Source organism: Hypomesus transpacificus, chromosome 21, assembly GCF_021917145.1.
Source record: "Hypomesus transpacificus isolate Combined female chromosome 21, fHypTra1, whole genome shotgun sequence".
NCBI classification, from domain to species: Eukaryota; Metazoa; Chordata; class Actinopteri; order Osmeriformes; family Osmeridae; genus Hypomesus; species Hypomesus transpacificus.
The window spans coordinates 6,820,952-6,836,069 of NC_061080.1; the positions used below are offsets into that span (position 1 = coordinate 6,820,952).

Here is a 15,118-nt window from a genome sequence, read left to right on the forward strand (position 1 = left end):
TAAACCAGCTTGCCACACTCTCCCAAGCATCAAAATCCTAGCTCCATGGGTTAGCTCCATGGCCCAGCTCCGTAACTCAGGGGTGGACAATTAATTTTGACACGGTGCCATATGAAAAGCGTGAAATGTGTTGGAGGGCCGCATCAACAATAACTTGAACCTAATTCTGCTCACTATTTATTTTCCCCCATTGTCAAAAGCAGTAAAATACATATTTTGATTAGCTGCACCTGGTTATCAGAAGAATAAGGATATTCTGTAAACAGTTATATAAATATTTAACATGTTGGTCAACTAGGAAAAGACTATCGAAGTAACAGTAAAAACTAAAATAATCATTACATCAGTGTTTCTTTTTATTTGTAAATAGTTAATCTTCACAAACACTGAAAAGTTGTTTTGCAGTATGTTAAAGATATGCAATTGATCAACTTTATACAAAAAGCAATACTTTTTTTTCAGTTCACTTTGTTCTGTGAGAGGAATCCAGTGGGCTTGAACAAGTGTATCGAAATCTGGCTGAATGTCTGAGGTGGATATGCGAAGGACAGCTGACAGGTGATGCCGATTCAAATTATAATCCTTCAACACAGCGACTTTAGCAAATTAAGAACACAGCTTTGACTTTGACCTCACTAAACAGATACTTAGAAGTCCATGTCTTGTTAAAAGCTCTACATTCTGTAGCAACCTTTCGTTTTTCTTTTTCGAGGGCAAACCAGCAGCTAACTCTCCTGTCGGTGAGGTTGCGCAAGCGCACATATGTAAATCACCTGATCACTAGTCTTTCAGGACTACATATTTACTAGCGCTCAACACATTTATTTTTTATTTACCTCACGCGGGCCGGATTGGAACAGCCTGTGGGCCGGTTGTGGCCCATGGCCCGTACAATGCTCAGGTCTGCAATAACTGATTCTCTGGTGCTCAGGTCGTAATTTCAATCACACAGCACGGAGCAGTGTAGGCCTACAGGAATATCTGGACCAAAGCCATCAAAGGCAAAGACCCGCCCCATCTCTGTCTCAGATTAGTTTAGACCACGATATGATCCAACCATGAGTGTGAGTTCCGTCAAAGAAGAAACAAACGCTTCGTTCCTGGAGAGGCAGCGGATGCAAGGAGGTTAGGTGCACCGGTGCAACCTAGGACATTTTTAGTCGCACTCGTTCAAATTTTGGTCGCACTCTAGAGCCCTGATGTAGGGGGTTTAATATTTGCCAAACAACCAAAACTATTCCCCTGTGGTTTAAAGGAAGAGGGGAAACTCAACAGTGTATTAACATTAACCAAATTATGCCAACATACCTGCACAATACATTTTGTGTTTCCACCATATGTGAACTGTGTAGCACAGAGTCCCATTGTTCAACATGGTCATACTTTGATCACCTCAGTAAGACATGGTACCGCAGACCACATTAGCACAAGAAACCCCTGACTTTGCATTATTTGATACCTCATACAACGCCACTATCTTTCTGGATGAGCTTCAAAGGGATGATACCAGATCTGGTGTCTCCTTCTCTTTTTGTGGTAGGGAGAAGGGCCAGCCAAGTGGCCCGCTTCATCAGCATCTCCTTACTCCAGAGAAACTCTGGATCAAACAAACAGACATCAAAACTGATCTTTGGATGGATGTACCAACATTTATCAAGAAATACACTTTTTGGACGCTAGAAGGATCATTGGAATTAATGTGTGACATTGTATGCTTTTCCTTGATACTGTGTTGATTTAATTAGGAGTCATGTGGCTGAGCGGTTAGAGCATCGGGCTAGTAATTTAAAGGTTGCCAGTTCGATTCCCGGCCGGTGCACATGACGTTGTGTCCTTGGGCAAGGCACTTCACCCTACTTGCCTCGTGGAGAATGTCCCTGTACTTACTGTAAGTCGCTCTGGATAAGAGTGGCTGCTAAATGACTAAAAGTAAATGTAAATGAGATGTTTTAATGTAACTTCCTTTCACATTATGATAAATCAGTCAACCTTGGTATCCAATTTATTGTAATCTACTAATAAAACCATTTATCAATGTTGTATTGATAGATTATGAAGTATATGCAAGGTAAAGCCCTATCCTGCCAAGCTTCAACATTAGTGATTGCAACACTTTCTGGACGATAATGCAGAAGTAGCCAAACGCAGTTCTAACCAAACTCAGTTTCGCTGCGGATAAAAAGGAATACTTTCACAAAATAACCTTTTTATCGAATGACAAAGATTTGTTTAATACAGCCACGACTTAAACGGACTCCGCTTTCAACCCACAACTTCAACACACCGGCAAATGTAAAAGTGACTAGCTATATTTTTTACTTATAAGATTGGCATTAAGTAATTGATATTGTGTGTTTTGATTACACTACACGTAAAACTAACTCCAGTTAGTTTACCACTAAAAATTCCCGTTATTAGACAAAGGCCTTGATTTTTTCTCCTCCCGCCTTCCCGCTCATTCCATATGACCCATTGTATGTTGTATTTAATGTGTTAGCCCAAATCAAACCAATTACAAATAGCCTATATCCAGTACTTTTCATTATACTTCCATTGATTTCAATAAATCCCTCTCGTTATTTGATCTGCTCTACACTTAGAACAGATTAATTCCTTCAGAAGACTTATTACATTAAACTTGGGTTTCCTTGATGTCCTAATTCACCACCTAGTTGATTTGATTTATTCACAATACCACTTCAAATATTACAATAATAATACAGTTGGGGTACAAGACCAATTGGGTAGAGTGAAAGGGTCCCCCAAAGAAGCTAGGAAAGCTTATAGGAGGGGGCCGATGATTCATGTAAGGGTAGTGGTACAGACTATAGGATACACAATACCACAGATGACGCACAAGTACATGTATAACATACATAACATGGTACAGACTATAGGATACACAATACCACAGATGACGCACAAGTACATACATAACATAACATTACATACCTTCAATCATACACATACATCCCAGTAGTTTTTGTATTTAATAATTTATTTTTATATTAGGTATAGGTTGCTAAGAAATTATTTTTTAGTTGTCTTTTGAAGTTGGAGGTCAGCACCTTGAGGCCTTCATCAATCCCGTTCCAGATCTGTGGCCCCCTACAGACAACACTCATATTGGAACGCACATGTCTGCGACATTTTCCTGATATGAGTGGTTTGATTCTCGTTTGGTATATATGCTGGGGGCTGGAGATGGGAACAATACTACTCAATCTAGGGTTCAGTCTGTTGACAATTTGGAACATAGGGCAGGCATTATGATATTCATTTAACTCAGTCAGTCTTAATAACTTAAAACTGTGGAATAGAGGTTGGGAGAATGTATCTCTGACCAAGACAGAGCCCGTATGACTTTCTTTTGCAGGGAAATACGTTTAAGATGGCTGGTGAAAGTGTTGCACCATATCACAAATAGTTAAGATGTTGTTCAAATAGAGTTTTACACAGCGTGAGAAGGACAGATAGAGGAAGAAAATGTCTGATCTTATAGAACAAGCCAACATATTTGGACATGTTTGTTGACGAGATAGTCGATATGACTTTTAAAGTTAAGCGACTCGTCAATGAGGACCCCCAGGAATTTAGTGGAATACACTCTTTTTATCGCCTGCCCATACATTTTAATCAGGCAAGGGTCAGTGTTGATAATTTTTTTACATGATTTGAATAAAATGAAATTCGTTTTGCTGACATTTAATGATGGTCAAGTATTGCCATAGAGGTTGTACTCTTTTTTCTGAAACCGTATTGAGGCAACAAGAATATCCAGTTTTTGAAGATAGCCCCTGAGTCTGGTGTATATACTTTCTCCATTACTTTGGAGAAGGTGGGTAGGATTGATATGGGCCGGTAATTGCTCATGTTATTTCTGTCGCCCGATTTGAAAATGGGAATTATTTGAGCAATTTTTGTCATTTACAGTACAGTGCCAGTAAGTAAAGAAAGGTTGATGCAGTGAGCCAGTGGCTCTACAATGACATGGCTTTCATGATCTTACTACATAGTCCATCTACACCAGCGGTGTATGAGCTCCTCAAGTCCAAAATTATCTTGAGGAGCTCAGTACTATCTGTTGGTATCATGAAAAATGAGTTGATGTAGCTACCAGAAAGAAAATGCTTGAAGGTGACACCCTGAGGTTGACTTATATTCTTAGCCAGATTTATACCTATTGAGGCAAAATGATTATTAAAATTCTGTACAAAATCATCTTTGGCATCACCAAAGTCAGGCAGAGTAGTAGGTTTATGTCTCCTGTTGAGGACTTAATTTAACACATTCCATGACCTCCTACAGTCCCTGTGATGCTTGTAAGAGTTCAGCGTAATGGCTTCTTTTGCTCTTTCTTATGATCTGCGTTAGTTTATTTTTATAAGAAATATATTTCTCTTTATTTAAGCTAGAAGGATTTTTTATGTAGGATTTATAAAGCCTACTTTTATATTTAATAGACTTTAAAATTCCTTTTGTAATCCAAGGGTTCTGGAGAGTAGTGCTGCATTTGACAGTCGTCTCAGGGATTGTGTCCATGATGGAGTCTTGAATGATCTTTATCAGACTGTCATATGCTGCATCAGGAGTCCCACGACTTGGTCTGTAAGTTAATAATTGGGGGCCGTAAAGTTATCTTGTTGAGGATTTTAGACTTAATATTAGACAGTGGGGGAGAGAACGATTTCCCAGAGCCCAAAAATATTACAATGGGAAAATGGTCTGTAATATCAGACTGCACGACTCCCGTCAACAACTTGGTATTTTGAATATTAGTAAGGATATTGTCAATAATCGTTTTGGATGTCGGTGTAACTCTAGTAAATCTATTAATGGTGGGGAAGAAAGAGGATGAATGCAGTGTGTTCATAAAGTCATGTTTTACTCCATCTTCCTTGGAAATATCAAAGTTAAAATCACCAAGCAGTATACAGTCTATTTTTTTTGCTTATTCAGTTTATGTAATAGATCTTCCAGTTTACGGTAAAAAGTGTCAAGAGCAGAAGTCAGGTAAGTATACCGACAATAAATATTTTGTCATTATTGTTAATCTCAATAAATAAAGACTCACAGTCGTCATCCTCTAGGTAAAGATCACAGATTATTACTTGGAGACTGTTCTTAACATAGAGACAGACCCCTCCACTTGTTCTATTAGATCTATTCTTAATGTGTAGATTGTACCCATCGAGATTAAGCAAATCCACATATGAGAAGTCATTAAGACAGGTTTCACTACACCCAATAACATCAAAATGACAACTTAAATTAGACAATAAGGAAACTAAATCAGAATGATGTTTGTTTATAGCCTGGCTGCCAGCCCAACTTCTCCCCGCCCACAAAATAATGTGTTCGGGAAGTTGGGTCTGGAGGGTCTCGTATTGGGGACAACTACAGAAAACCAGAATCGGGACGGACCAATGAAATTGCCAGGGCGGGCTTTATACGATGATCAACAGTAACGTAATCAACAACGTCACGAAAGAGCGCTTGGGTTGAATTCGTTTTCAACAAACAACATAATACGTTGCTCTGATTGGTTGTAGGTCTATCCAATTGAGCGAAGAGGTATTTGTTTTACGAGTTCGGTTGAAACACGCCCCGTAGTCACAGCCCAACGGAGAGTTTTCAGACTCATATTCTGACTAGAATTATGAGTATGACAACGTCAGGCTAGTTTGTTTAGGCTTCTGATGTTTAAATGTAACAATGAATAGTTATATATACAGTGCCCTCCAAAAGTATTGGAACAGTGAGGCGAATTCCTTTATTTTTGCTGTAGACTGAAAACATTTGGGCTTGACATCAAATAATGAACGTGAGACCAGAGATCAACGTTTCAGCTTTTATTTCCAGGTATTTACATCAGGATCTGATGCACAACTAAGAAAATATCACATTTTGTTTGAATCCACCCATTTGTCATGTGAGCAAAAGTATTGGAACAGATATACTTAAAACATATTTAAGTGAATAAGACTTAATATTTAGTTGCAAATCCTTTGCTTTCAATAACTGCAGCAAGTCTGTGACCCATTGACGTCACCAAACTTTAGCATTCTTCCTTTTTGATGCTTTCCCAGGCTTTTACTGCAGCCTCTTTCAGTTGTTGTTTGTTTTGTGGGGTTCCTCCCTTCAGTCTCCTCTTAAGCAGGTAAAATGCATGCTCTATAGGGTTTAAGTCTGGAGATTGACTTGGCCAGTCTAATACCTTCCATTTCTTGCCCCTGATGAACTCCTTTGTTGTTTTGGCAGTGTGTTTTGGGTCGTTATCTTGCTGCATGATGAAGGCTCTGCCAATCAGTTTGGTTGCATCTTTCCTTAAATTGGCAGACAAAATGTTTCTGTAGACTTCCGAGTTCATTTTGCTGCTGCCATCATGTGTTACATCCTCAATGAAGATTAATGAGCCCGTCCTAGAAGAAGCCATGCAAGCCCAAGCCATGACATTACCTCCACCGTGTTTCACAGATGAGCTTGTGTGTTTGGGATCATGAGCAGTTCCTTTCTTTCTCCAAACTTTAGCCTTTCCATCACTTTGGTAAAAGTTAATCTTTGTCTCATCAGTCCATAAAACTGTCCCAGAATTTTTGAGGTTCATCTCTGTACTTTTTGGCAAATTCCAGCCTGGCCTTCCTATTCTTCTTGCTAATGAGTGGTTTGCATCTTCTGGTGTAGCCCTTGTACTTTTGTTCATGAAGTCTTCTGCGAACAGTAGATAGTGATACCTTCACTCCTGCCATCTGGAGGTTGTTGCTGATCTCACTAACAGTTGTTTTAGGGTCTTTCTTTACAGCTCTCACAATGTTTCTGTCATCAACTGCTGATGTTTTCCTTGGTCTACCTGTTCGACGTCTGTTACTTAGTACACCAGTAGTTTTCTTCTTCTTCAGGACATTCCAAATGGTTGTACTGGCTATGGCCAATGTTTCTGCAATGGCTCTGATTGATTTTCCATCTTCTCTAAGACTCACAATTGCTTGTTTTTCACCCAAAGACAGCGCTTTGGTTTTCATGTTGTTTTCACCTCTGAATACAGTCTGCATAGACAAAACCTATCTTACCCAATCTGAACCTGAGTGTAGACATTCAGTGGTATTTATTGATTGAATAATGTATGTAATAGGACACACCTGGGCAACAAAACACACCTGTCAGTCACATGTTCCAATACTTTTGCTCACGTGACAAATGGGTGGGTTCGAACAAAAAGGTGATATTTTCTAATTTGTGCATCAGATCCTGATGTAAATACCTGGAAATAAAAGCTGAAACGTTGATCTCTGGTTTCACATTCATCGTTTGATGTCAAGCCCAAATGTTTTCAGTCTACAGCAAAAATAAAGGAATTGGCCTCACTGTTCCAATACTTTTGGAGGGCACTGTATCATTTAATGGTTTTAAGTTATCAGGGTCAAGAACATTGCAAGTAATATTGCCACCCATATCCAAACAGTGTTGAGATTCTCCAACAATATTGAAATCATTAAAACCGATAATATAAACAGTACCAATTAATCATGGAGTTTCCTGGGATTACATAAATACATTGACACAGCGATAGCCGCAAGCACACTCGGAACATCCAAACACACACACACATCACAAACACAAAAAGAAAATGAAAATACTCAGGTACCATTTTTATTTTTTTAAGCAATCTGTACCACGCCGCGGTCATCGCTGCCAGCTCGCAAACTGTTAGTCTCTTGAAAAGAATAGAAGGAAAAAGAAAATAAAGAAAAAAGAGTCTCTCACCTCTCTGCCCTCTTGCCTGCCATCCTCATCGCATGGATTTTGGGCAAACAACGATTTTAGGTGTTCCGCGGTGGCAAGGAAGCGATGAAGGCTTCAGCCTCAGCTGCCGTGGGAAAATGTTTCCTACCTCCCGATTCCAGCTTGACGTAAAGCCTGGCCGGGTACAGCAGGGCCGGCTTGAACCCTTGCTCGTACAACTTCGACATGACCAGTATAAACTCATTTCGCTGCTCCATTAGCCTGGTTCTAACCAGACCCTCGTACATTTCATTTGTACAGAGGGTCTGGGATCACTCCATTGACAAGCGTTAACTTCCTTGAAGGCGGGTCCCCTGTGAAGTTTCAAACTATCGGATCTGCCCAGAACCACCTTGATCTGCCCAGAACCACCTTGATCTGCCATAACCAATCGCAAGCGTACGCCTTAGCCAACTCCTTCACCACTACTGTAACGGAGCTAGCTGCCGTAGCTGGAAAATTCAACTTTTCCCGAACCCCATGGGGAGGAGGGCCACAACATCATGGCCACCAACAAAACTCAGCAAGGAATGTTCTTGCTCCGGCTTTAACTTATGGATATTCGGCAACGTTGCCACAACCGCAGAATAGCTTCGCTCGCATCTTTCTCTGCCGCCATTACTGAACTACTCAAATTAGTGCACAACATAAATGTCATCGTTCTCAGCCACTCCCTCTGTTCGCTGATTGGACTTACAAAAAATGTGTTTGTGAAAACCGACTTCAAAGTCAAACTCCCAGACCTAGTACAGAAGCAAAATCCAAATTGAGCGGAAGTACGTATGACAGCAGAGCCAGGCTACTGCTCCATAACCTCTGGAGGATAATCCTCAAACACAAGGATGGAATGATCCCGGAACTTCAGTTTACCCCTCATGGTCCGGGCATAGCGGATGATCTTGTCCTTTGCCTGGAACCTGAGAAGACGAATGATGACCAGTCTTGGTCGCTGGTTAGGTGGAGGTTTAGGTGCCAGGGCTCTATGAGCCCGTTCACACTCCACAGGCGAATCGAGGACCCCTCCAAAGACCTCCTTGAGCATCCCGGCGAAGAAAGCCGTCGAACCAGGCCCCTCCATGGATTCGGGTACACCGATAACCCTGATGTTGTTGCGCCGGCTCCATGAGGTCGACAATTTTGGTTGCTAATTTAGCATGGTCTCCCTGTAGCTTGGTGATAGCTTCGTTGGCAGCCTTCAGGCATACCTCTCGCGCGTCACCTTCACTCTCAAGTATTTCGAGTTTCTCCACATGTTCTGTCACGGTAGTTAGGACACCGTTCAACTTGGTCTCGAGAGCTGAGAGAGTTTGTTTAAAGGGGCAATTGACTGGGTTTTTTGGGTATTTCACACTGTTCCTTAAGGTCTCCGAATAGGGTATGTAACATTGGTTAGGTTGAAAATGGCCCGGGTGCTGTTCTATGCCCTCTGACAGATCCTCTGAAATGTTCCCGGGAAAAAACACTAGCTTTTCTCCTTTTATGGTATGCTCATTAATATTTAGATAAGCTGCGCGCTGATTGGTTGGTTATCAACGAGTGAAGCTGGGAGCAAAAACGCAACACGGCCAACAGCAGCACTCGCTGAAACACCGAAGTTGGAGACTTGGAATAAAAACGCGCAAATAAATCTATTGTGTCTACACAACACTGTTTTCAACAGATTGACTATATATCATTTGAAATGATAACATTACTTGTTTCCTCTTCTGTTGTTGAAGCAAACTGGATTGACTTAGGTGGGTAGAACGTTAGGCTACAGCTTAGCAACCAAACCATATTGTGATTCTACTCGGCTTCAGTTAGCTAGCTAGGCTAGCTCTAGATATCTTGCTGTAAAATAACATGATAAAGATCTGGACAAACATGCATCGTGAATTGTAGATTTTCATTACACATGTTATTTATTTGAATGAAACACAGTCAGGAACATGAATCAACGTTAGCCCCATTGCCAATAAACTAGGCTAAATTATCACACATTCTACCTATGCTCTTGCGTTAACTAGCTAGCTAAACTTGTTTACATCATGCCTACAGTCTAGGTGTTACTAGTAACAGTTACTAGCAATGCTAACGTATCCTGTATCTAGAACCTGCCTTTCTCCAGTTCTTTCAAATAGATTATCTAGACAGGCGTTAGCAATAAGCCAGACTGCAGTTCGTTTTCTGGCTATTTTTCGGAAGCTTCCCTTCTAATGCCGACTACAGCTAGTCTAGCTAGAGTCATTTGATGTGTGTAGAAACGTATTTAGCATTCTACCTGGTATGCTATATACAGGAAACGTTAGCATTGCTAATAACTGTTAGCACAACATCATACTGTCCTTATAGCTTGCGGTTGCAATGAGCATACGGTTGGAACAGCACCTCTTTCCAGGTTCAGCTTCCTAGCATATCCTGCTTGAAATTGTCCAAGATTGTCAAAACTGTCTTGGGTGAAATGTTCAGAGCAAATGAATGATTGAGTGTCGAACTTCGCCAGGATCTTCTCATAGACAACAGCAGCCATGCCTGTTGAATGTTTGGCTCCTTGGGAAGACTGTGAGTGTTAGCCTTCCCTGTACAGCCTGGAACACAGCATTTACGATCGTGGTCCATTTTCAATATCCTTGTTATAATTCAAAACGTTCTTCTTTGTAATTCCTTATAAGTAGCCTACACAGAGCAGCGCGCAGCTAAACTAGTATCAGAGATAGACGCTACCTCGGGCTGGTCTGGATGTAAATTCTGGGGCGTGACAAAGATACAGACCAGAGCCAATAAGAGGGCGATCACCGGTCCTACGTAGGACCGGTGGCTTTGTTGAAAAGCTAGCGTTTTACAGCAAAAAAAAATCTTTTTGAGATTTGAATAGGAAAGAGCTGTCAATGGACTTTGATATTCACGGTATGTTCAGTTTACCCTCCAAACTGTCGTTTTTCAACAATGACAAGGTAAAATCGGTTTTGCAGTCAATTGCCCCTTTAAAGTCCTCGGAGATGGCGGTACAATGAGACTCAAGCAGGTGGGTGAGGGCCGCCATGGTGACCGCCTCGGTGTTTATGTTGGCCTGCGCCGCTTTAGCTTTCGGCATGGTCACGGCAGTTCAATAGCAGAACAGCAAGTTAGTAAATGTACTCCTTTAGGTTTAGGAGAGAGTTAGGTTACATACGGTGAGATTAAGAATAAACAAACATTAGCAAGAGTGCGAGACAAGCACGAGACACAGCGCATCTTCACCTGTTACCACATCACGTCATCAAGTTCCTTTGTAAAGAGATCTATCTATCAAGATGGTGTCCCCTCTAACTAAATAACTGATTATAGATAAAGTGTATTTATTCCTAAAAAAGCGAACCCTGCTACAGTTCACAGTAGGACTGTGCGATATGACCAAAATCTCATATCCTGATAGAGATCTTTTCACATCCCAATCACGATACGGCAGATTTTCTTTACATTCAATGAATAAATGTTTTATATAAAATGACCACATGAAGATGTCAATTTCTTATTTATTTTTTTAATTATATACTCAACAAATAAAAAGTACTTGCATCATGCGGCCATTTTCGGCGCCTATGCTCCCAAAATGTTATCTGTGCAACCTCAAAATATATTTGAAGGTGTAGCAGACTACTTGTACATAATTCACTGGACAAGTTCAAGTGGACACTGCACCTTTTAAGGGCGCAGTGAGGTCTGGTCTACCTTGTGGGTAGCATGCTATGTTTTCTGTTAAAGTATTGTCTTTGTAGGCCTACTAGAATAGACAACGCACAAATCTGTTTGCCAAAAGGGACAAGTTTGCCGACCTCCCATCTTTCCAACTCCTTATAGGAGCATTTGTGCAAGTGCAAATAATTGTTGTGGCCACGACATGTTTTCATTTCTCTACAAAATGCTCGCTAATTGCACAGTAGGATGTGCCTGCTGTGAGCTGATACAGTGACCGGTCCACCGTTCTATTCAACATTACATAACCAGTTAAACAACTTAGATTGGTTGATATTAGCCGTCAATCACCCCTGTTGCGAGACACCTGAACCAGAGCCATAGAAAAAGAGAGTTGCGACACGCTTTGATCTCGCCGACACGTGATCACGTGGTTCATGTAGCTCGCTGTAGTTCCAAAAAGCCCCACTGCTGTCAACTTTTTTGAATGGTTTTCAATGGAGCTGGCCAACGGAAGTCGCTTTCTCAGGCAAATTACGAATGAAACAGGCTCAGTTGAAGAAATCCGATATTCTGGCTATCTTCAGCTGACTCTTATCTACATTAGGCAGTCCTCGCTGACGTTTTTGGTGAACAATGGAGTGAACTACAACATTGTGAACACTCACTGCCAGTGAAACGCAGGAAAAAAGCTAGAGCTTTTTTGTCACGTGGTTCCGGTAGCTCGCTGTAGTTAAATGAAAACCCACTGCTGTCAACCTGTTTGAATGGTTTTCGGCGGGACCGACAGCAGCACCATCTCGATTCACGGATATTTTCGGTATATTAACACAATATCAATTGGTTACTGGTGTGTTGTATCATGTATGTATGCTACTTTATTAACATGTATGTATAACATTAACTTATAATGCATAACGCAATATTGTGAAGCAGAGCTGGAAATGGCTATGCTAGCCTATATTGTTCCACTTAACGTTTAACTTTCGACTGTTGAAGTAAATGGGATTTGTTCAACTTTTTTTTTTCTTCATCAGCCCACTTACAATTTACCACATTAACAACACGTTTGTACTTGATGCAAGTTGAATCTAACCATGATCACCGGCAACTGTTCAATAGAAAAAAATTGAACAGAATATACAAGGCAACCAACTGCAATTCAATAAAACATTTTATTGTACAATATGTCTTGTGTTCTTCCACTCCTTTTGTTTGTAGTGAGCAGGTGATCTTAATGTCTGCTTTTCACAAAACTTAGACCGCAGTAGTAGATGCATCTAGTTGAGCTAACTAACTAGCTAGCTATTGAGTGGACTGAAATTCCTGCCGAGCGTTGCTGGACGATAGGGGACCCAAGGCTTTAATCTGCAATTCATTGTTGCTAGCTATAATCAGATGTACTATAGGCTAATAAGAGCAGATTCTGTAAACTGTGTATGCCAAAGAACACCAATAACTAGAACTAATTTGACAGACTATAAACCAACGAACTTCTGGTTGATACACATGCTCTTTAGTTAGCTACAGTAAAAGTGTTGCATAGCTCTACTATAGTCTAGCGCAAACTGCATTTAGAATCTAACAAGCTATAATCTAACAAGCCATAATCTTACAATACATTTTCTCTACAGCTGGCTATATGAAATGCTAACAGAGTGCAGGATTTGCAGAAATGCAGGATTTTCATCAATTTACCAGCTCACTTGCTTCGGACCCCATAAGCCATATATGGCTCTAACAGCTCTAACTGCATTTAGAATCTAACAAGCTATAATCTTACGAAAATGTTTATCTTAAGTTGGCCATATGAAATACTACTCATAACAATTGATATGTGGTGGTTGAAATATGAAAAAATGCAGGATTTTCATCAATTTACCAGCTCACTTGCTTCGGACCCCATAAGCCATATATGGCTCTAACAGCTCTAACTGCATTTAGAATCTAACAAGCTATAATCTTACGAAAATGTTTATCTTAAGTTGGCCATATGAAATACTACTCATAACAATTGATATGTGGTGGTTGAAATATGAAAAAATGCAGGATTTTCATCAATTTACCAGCTCACTTGCTTCGGACCCCATAAGCCATATATGGCTCTAACAGCTCTAACTGCATTTAGAATCTAACAAGCTATAATCTTACGAAAATGTTTATCTTAAGTTGGCCATATGAAATACTACTCATAACAATTGATATGTGGTGGTTGAAATATGAAAAAATGCATGATTTTCATCAATTTACAAGCTAACTTACTTCGTAGACACTGAAAATGAATGGGGTTCAACGGTGGAAAATACAATGTTTGGAACTATAGGTTGCATGAGACACGCTTAACTTCCGCATTCCTCGATAACAATGGGAGTCTATGGAAGTGTCGCAACTCTCTTTTTCTATGGCTCTGACCTGAACGAGACACAGAAGTGTAGATTCTGCTACCCACGCAGTTGAATAATCACTCATGGAACCTCCCCCCTCACACACATTTTACAACTCAGGCAGACTCGCTCCATCCTCAGTTTTCAACATAAAAATAAAATAACCAAATTCAAATTTGCAGGTTGCACATGTGCAAGTAGTTGGAAAAAATATCGCACTGCGTCCAAACATTTTCACAAAATGCAGTCAACAAAGACTAGTAAGTAATTTTGTATATTTTATTAAAGCCCTTTTCAAAACCACGGTTACAGGGTGCTGTGCAATAAGAACATAAAATAAAATAGGAGACGTAAAACTGAAAAACCTAAAATACAATATACGGCATTGAATCATAAAATACAATACAACAATAAAACTACGCAAAAGGCAAAAACACGCATTACAAAACAGTGATTACTGAAGTGGGTTTTCAATAGTTTCTTAAAACTATTCACAGTTTGCGTTTTTGATGAGTAGCCTCGCTGGTCACAGTTTCTGAGTTAGAAATAACCAGCGTTTTAATGATTAACACAAAACAATCACGCCTCTCTTAAGGTGTGAAAAGGTCAGAAATCTTTTCAGCCAAATATCTGGGCTAGAGCCATCGAGGTTTATCAACATTCAGATACACGTATCTTCTTCAACTATTGCTTTTAATGACATGAAAGCTTACTATCTGTACTTTCACAATCTGTAAAAAACTGAGAAATGACGTTGGCCGAATGCATTTTCATCGACTACAGCTACAAAACTAAAGCTACATGACTGAACTGTTGGTAACACTTTATTTTGATGGTCAGGTACATCTGTGTTTTATTTTTGGTCAGGTATTGACCACCTGGCCAAAAGTTGGAAAAACGAAAGCTTTTTTCCCTTTCACTAGTTGCCTATCATTTTTTTGGACTGTACTTCATAGCCTGGTATTGACTTTAGTTAATCAGTGTTAGTAATCAGTTTAGTAAAACTTTCCTCTTTATGTACAAATGGTTAATATGTGTTCTGTTGATAGTTTGTAGGCATTCTACTACACCCAACGTTTTTTCACTTTCATTGGATGGTCTTAAAACATGCCTACAAACATTTTGTGGAGAATGCCTTCTATTAGTTTGTAAAGAAGCACATTATCTTTAGTTGAGAATCAATACATTATCAGTTATCTACAGACAGTTGAAGCACATTATCTTTAGTTGAGAATCAATACATTATCAACTATCTACAGACAGTTAGTTGAATATTGGTTAATTACCAGTTGAAAACA

The 15,118-nt window shown here is 40.0% G+C and overlaps 1 protein-coding gene and 1 long non-coding RNA gene across 11 annotated transcripts in view; one reads left to right on the plus strand and one right to left on the minus strand.

Moving 5' to 3' along the window:
* npepps (aminopeptidase puromycin sensitive) overlaps positions 1-15,118 on the plus strand; it is a 215,139-nt gene that overhangs the window by 190,199 nt on the left and 9,822 nt on the right. Inside the window, exon 21 of one of the 6 annotated variants that reach the window (XM_047043674.1) lies at positions 1,541-1,785. The exons of the other annotated variants lie outside the window; for them this stretch is intronic. Within the exon in view, the coding sequence (XP_046899630.1) occupies positions 1,541-1,627 (87 nt within the window). The 3' untranslated portion in view covers positions 1,628-1,785. Of the gene's footprint in view, positions 1-1,540; positions 1,786-15,118 lie in introns of those variants that run through there. 6 annotated transcript variants of the gene reach the window in all.
* LOC124483298 overlaps positions 1-15,118 on the minus strand; it is a 58,990-nt gene that overhangs the window by 12,110 nt on the left and 31,762 nt on the right. The window contains exon 4 of one of the 5 annotated variants that reach the window (XR_006957806.1): positions 1,526-1,597. The exons of the other annotated variants lie outside the window; for them this stretch is intronic. This is a non-coding gene — a long non-coding RNA (uncharacterized LOC124483298). Of the gene's footprint in view, positions 1-1,525; positions 1,598-15,118 lie in introns of those variants that run through there. 5 annotated transcript variants of the gene reach the window in all.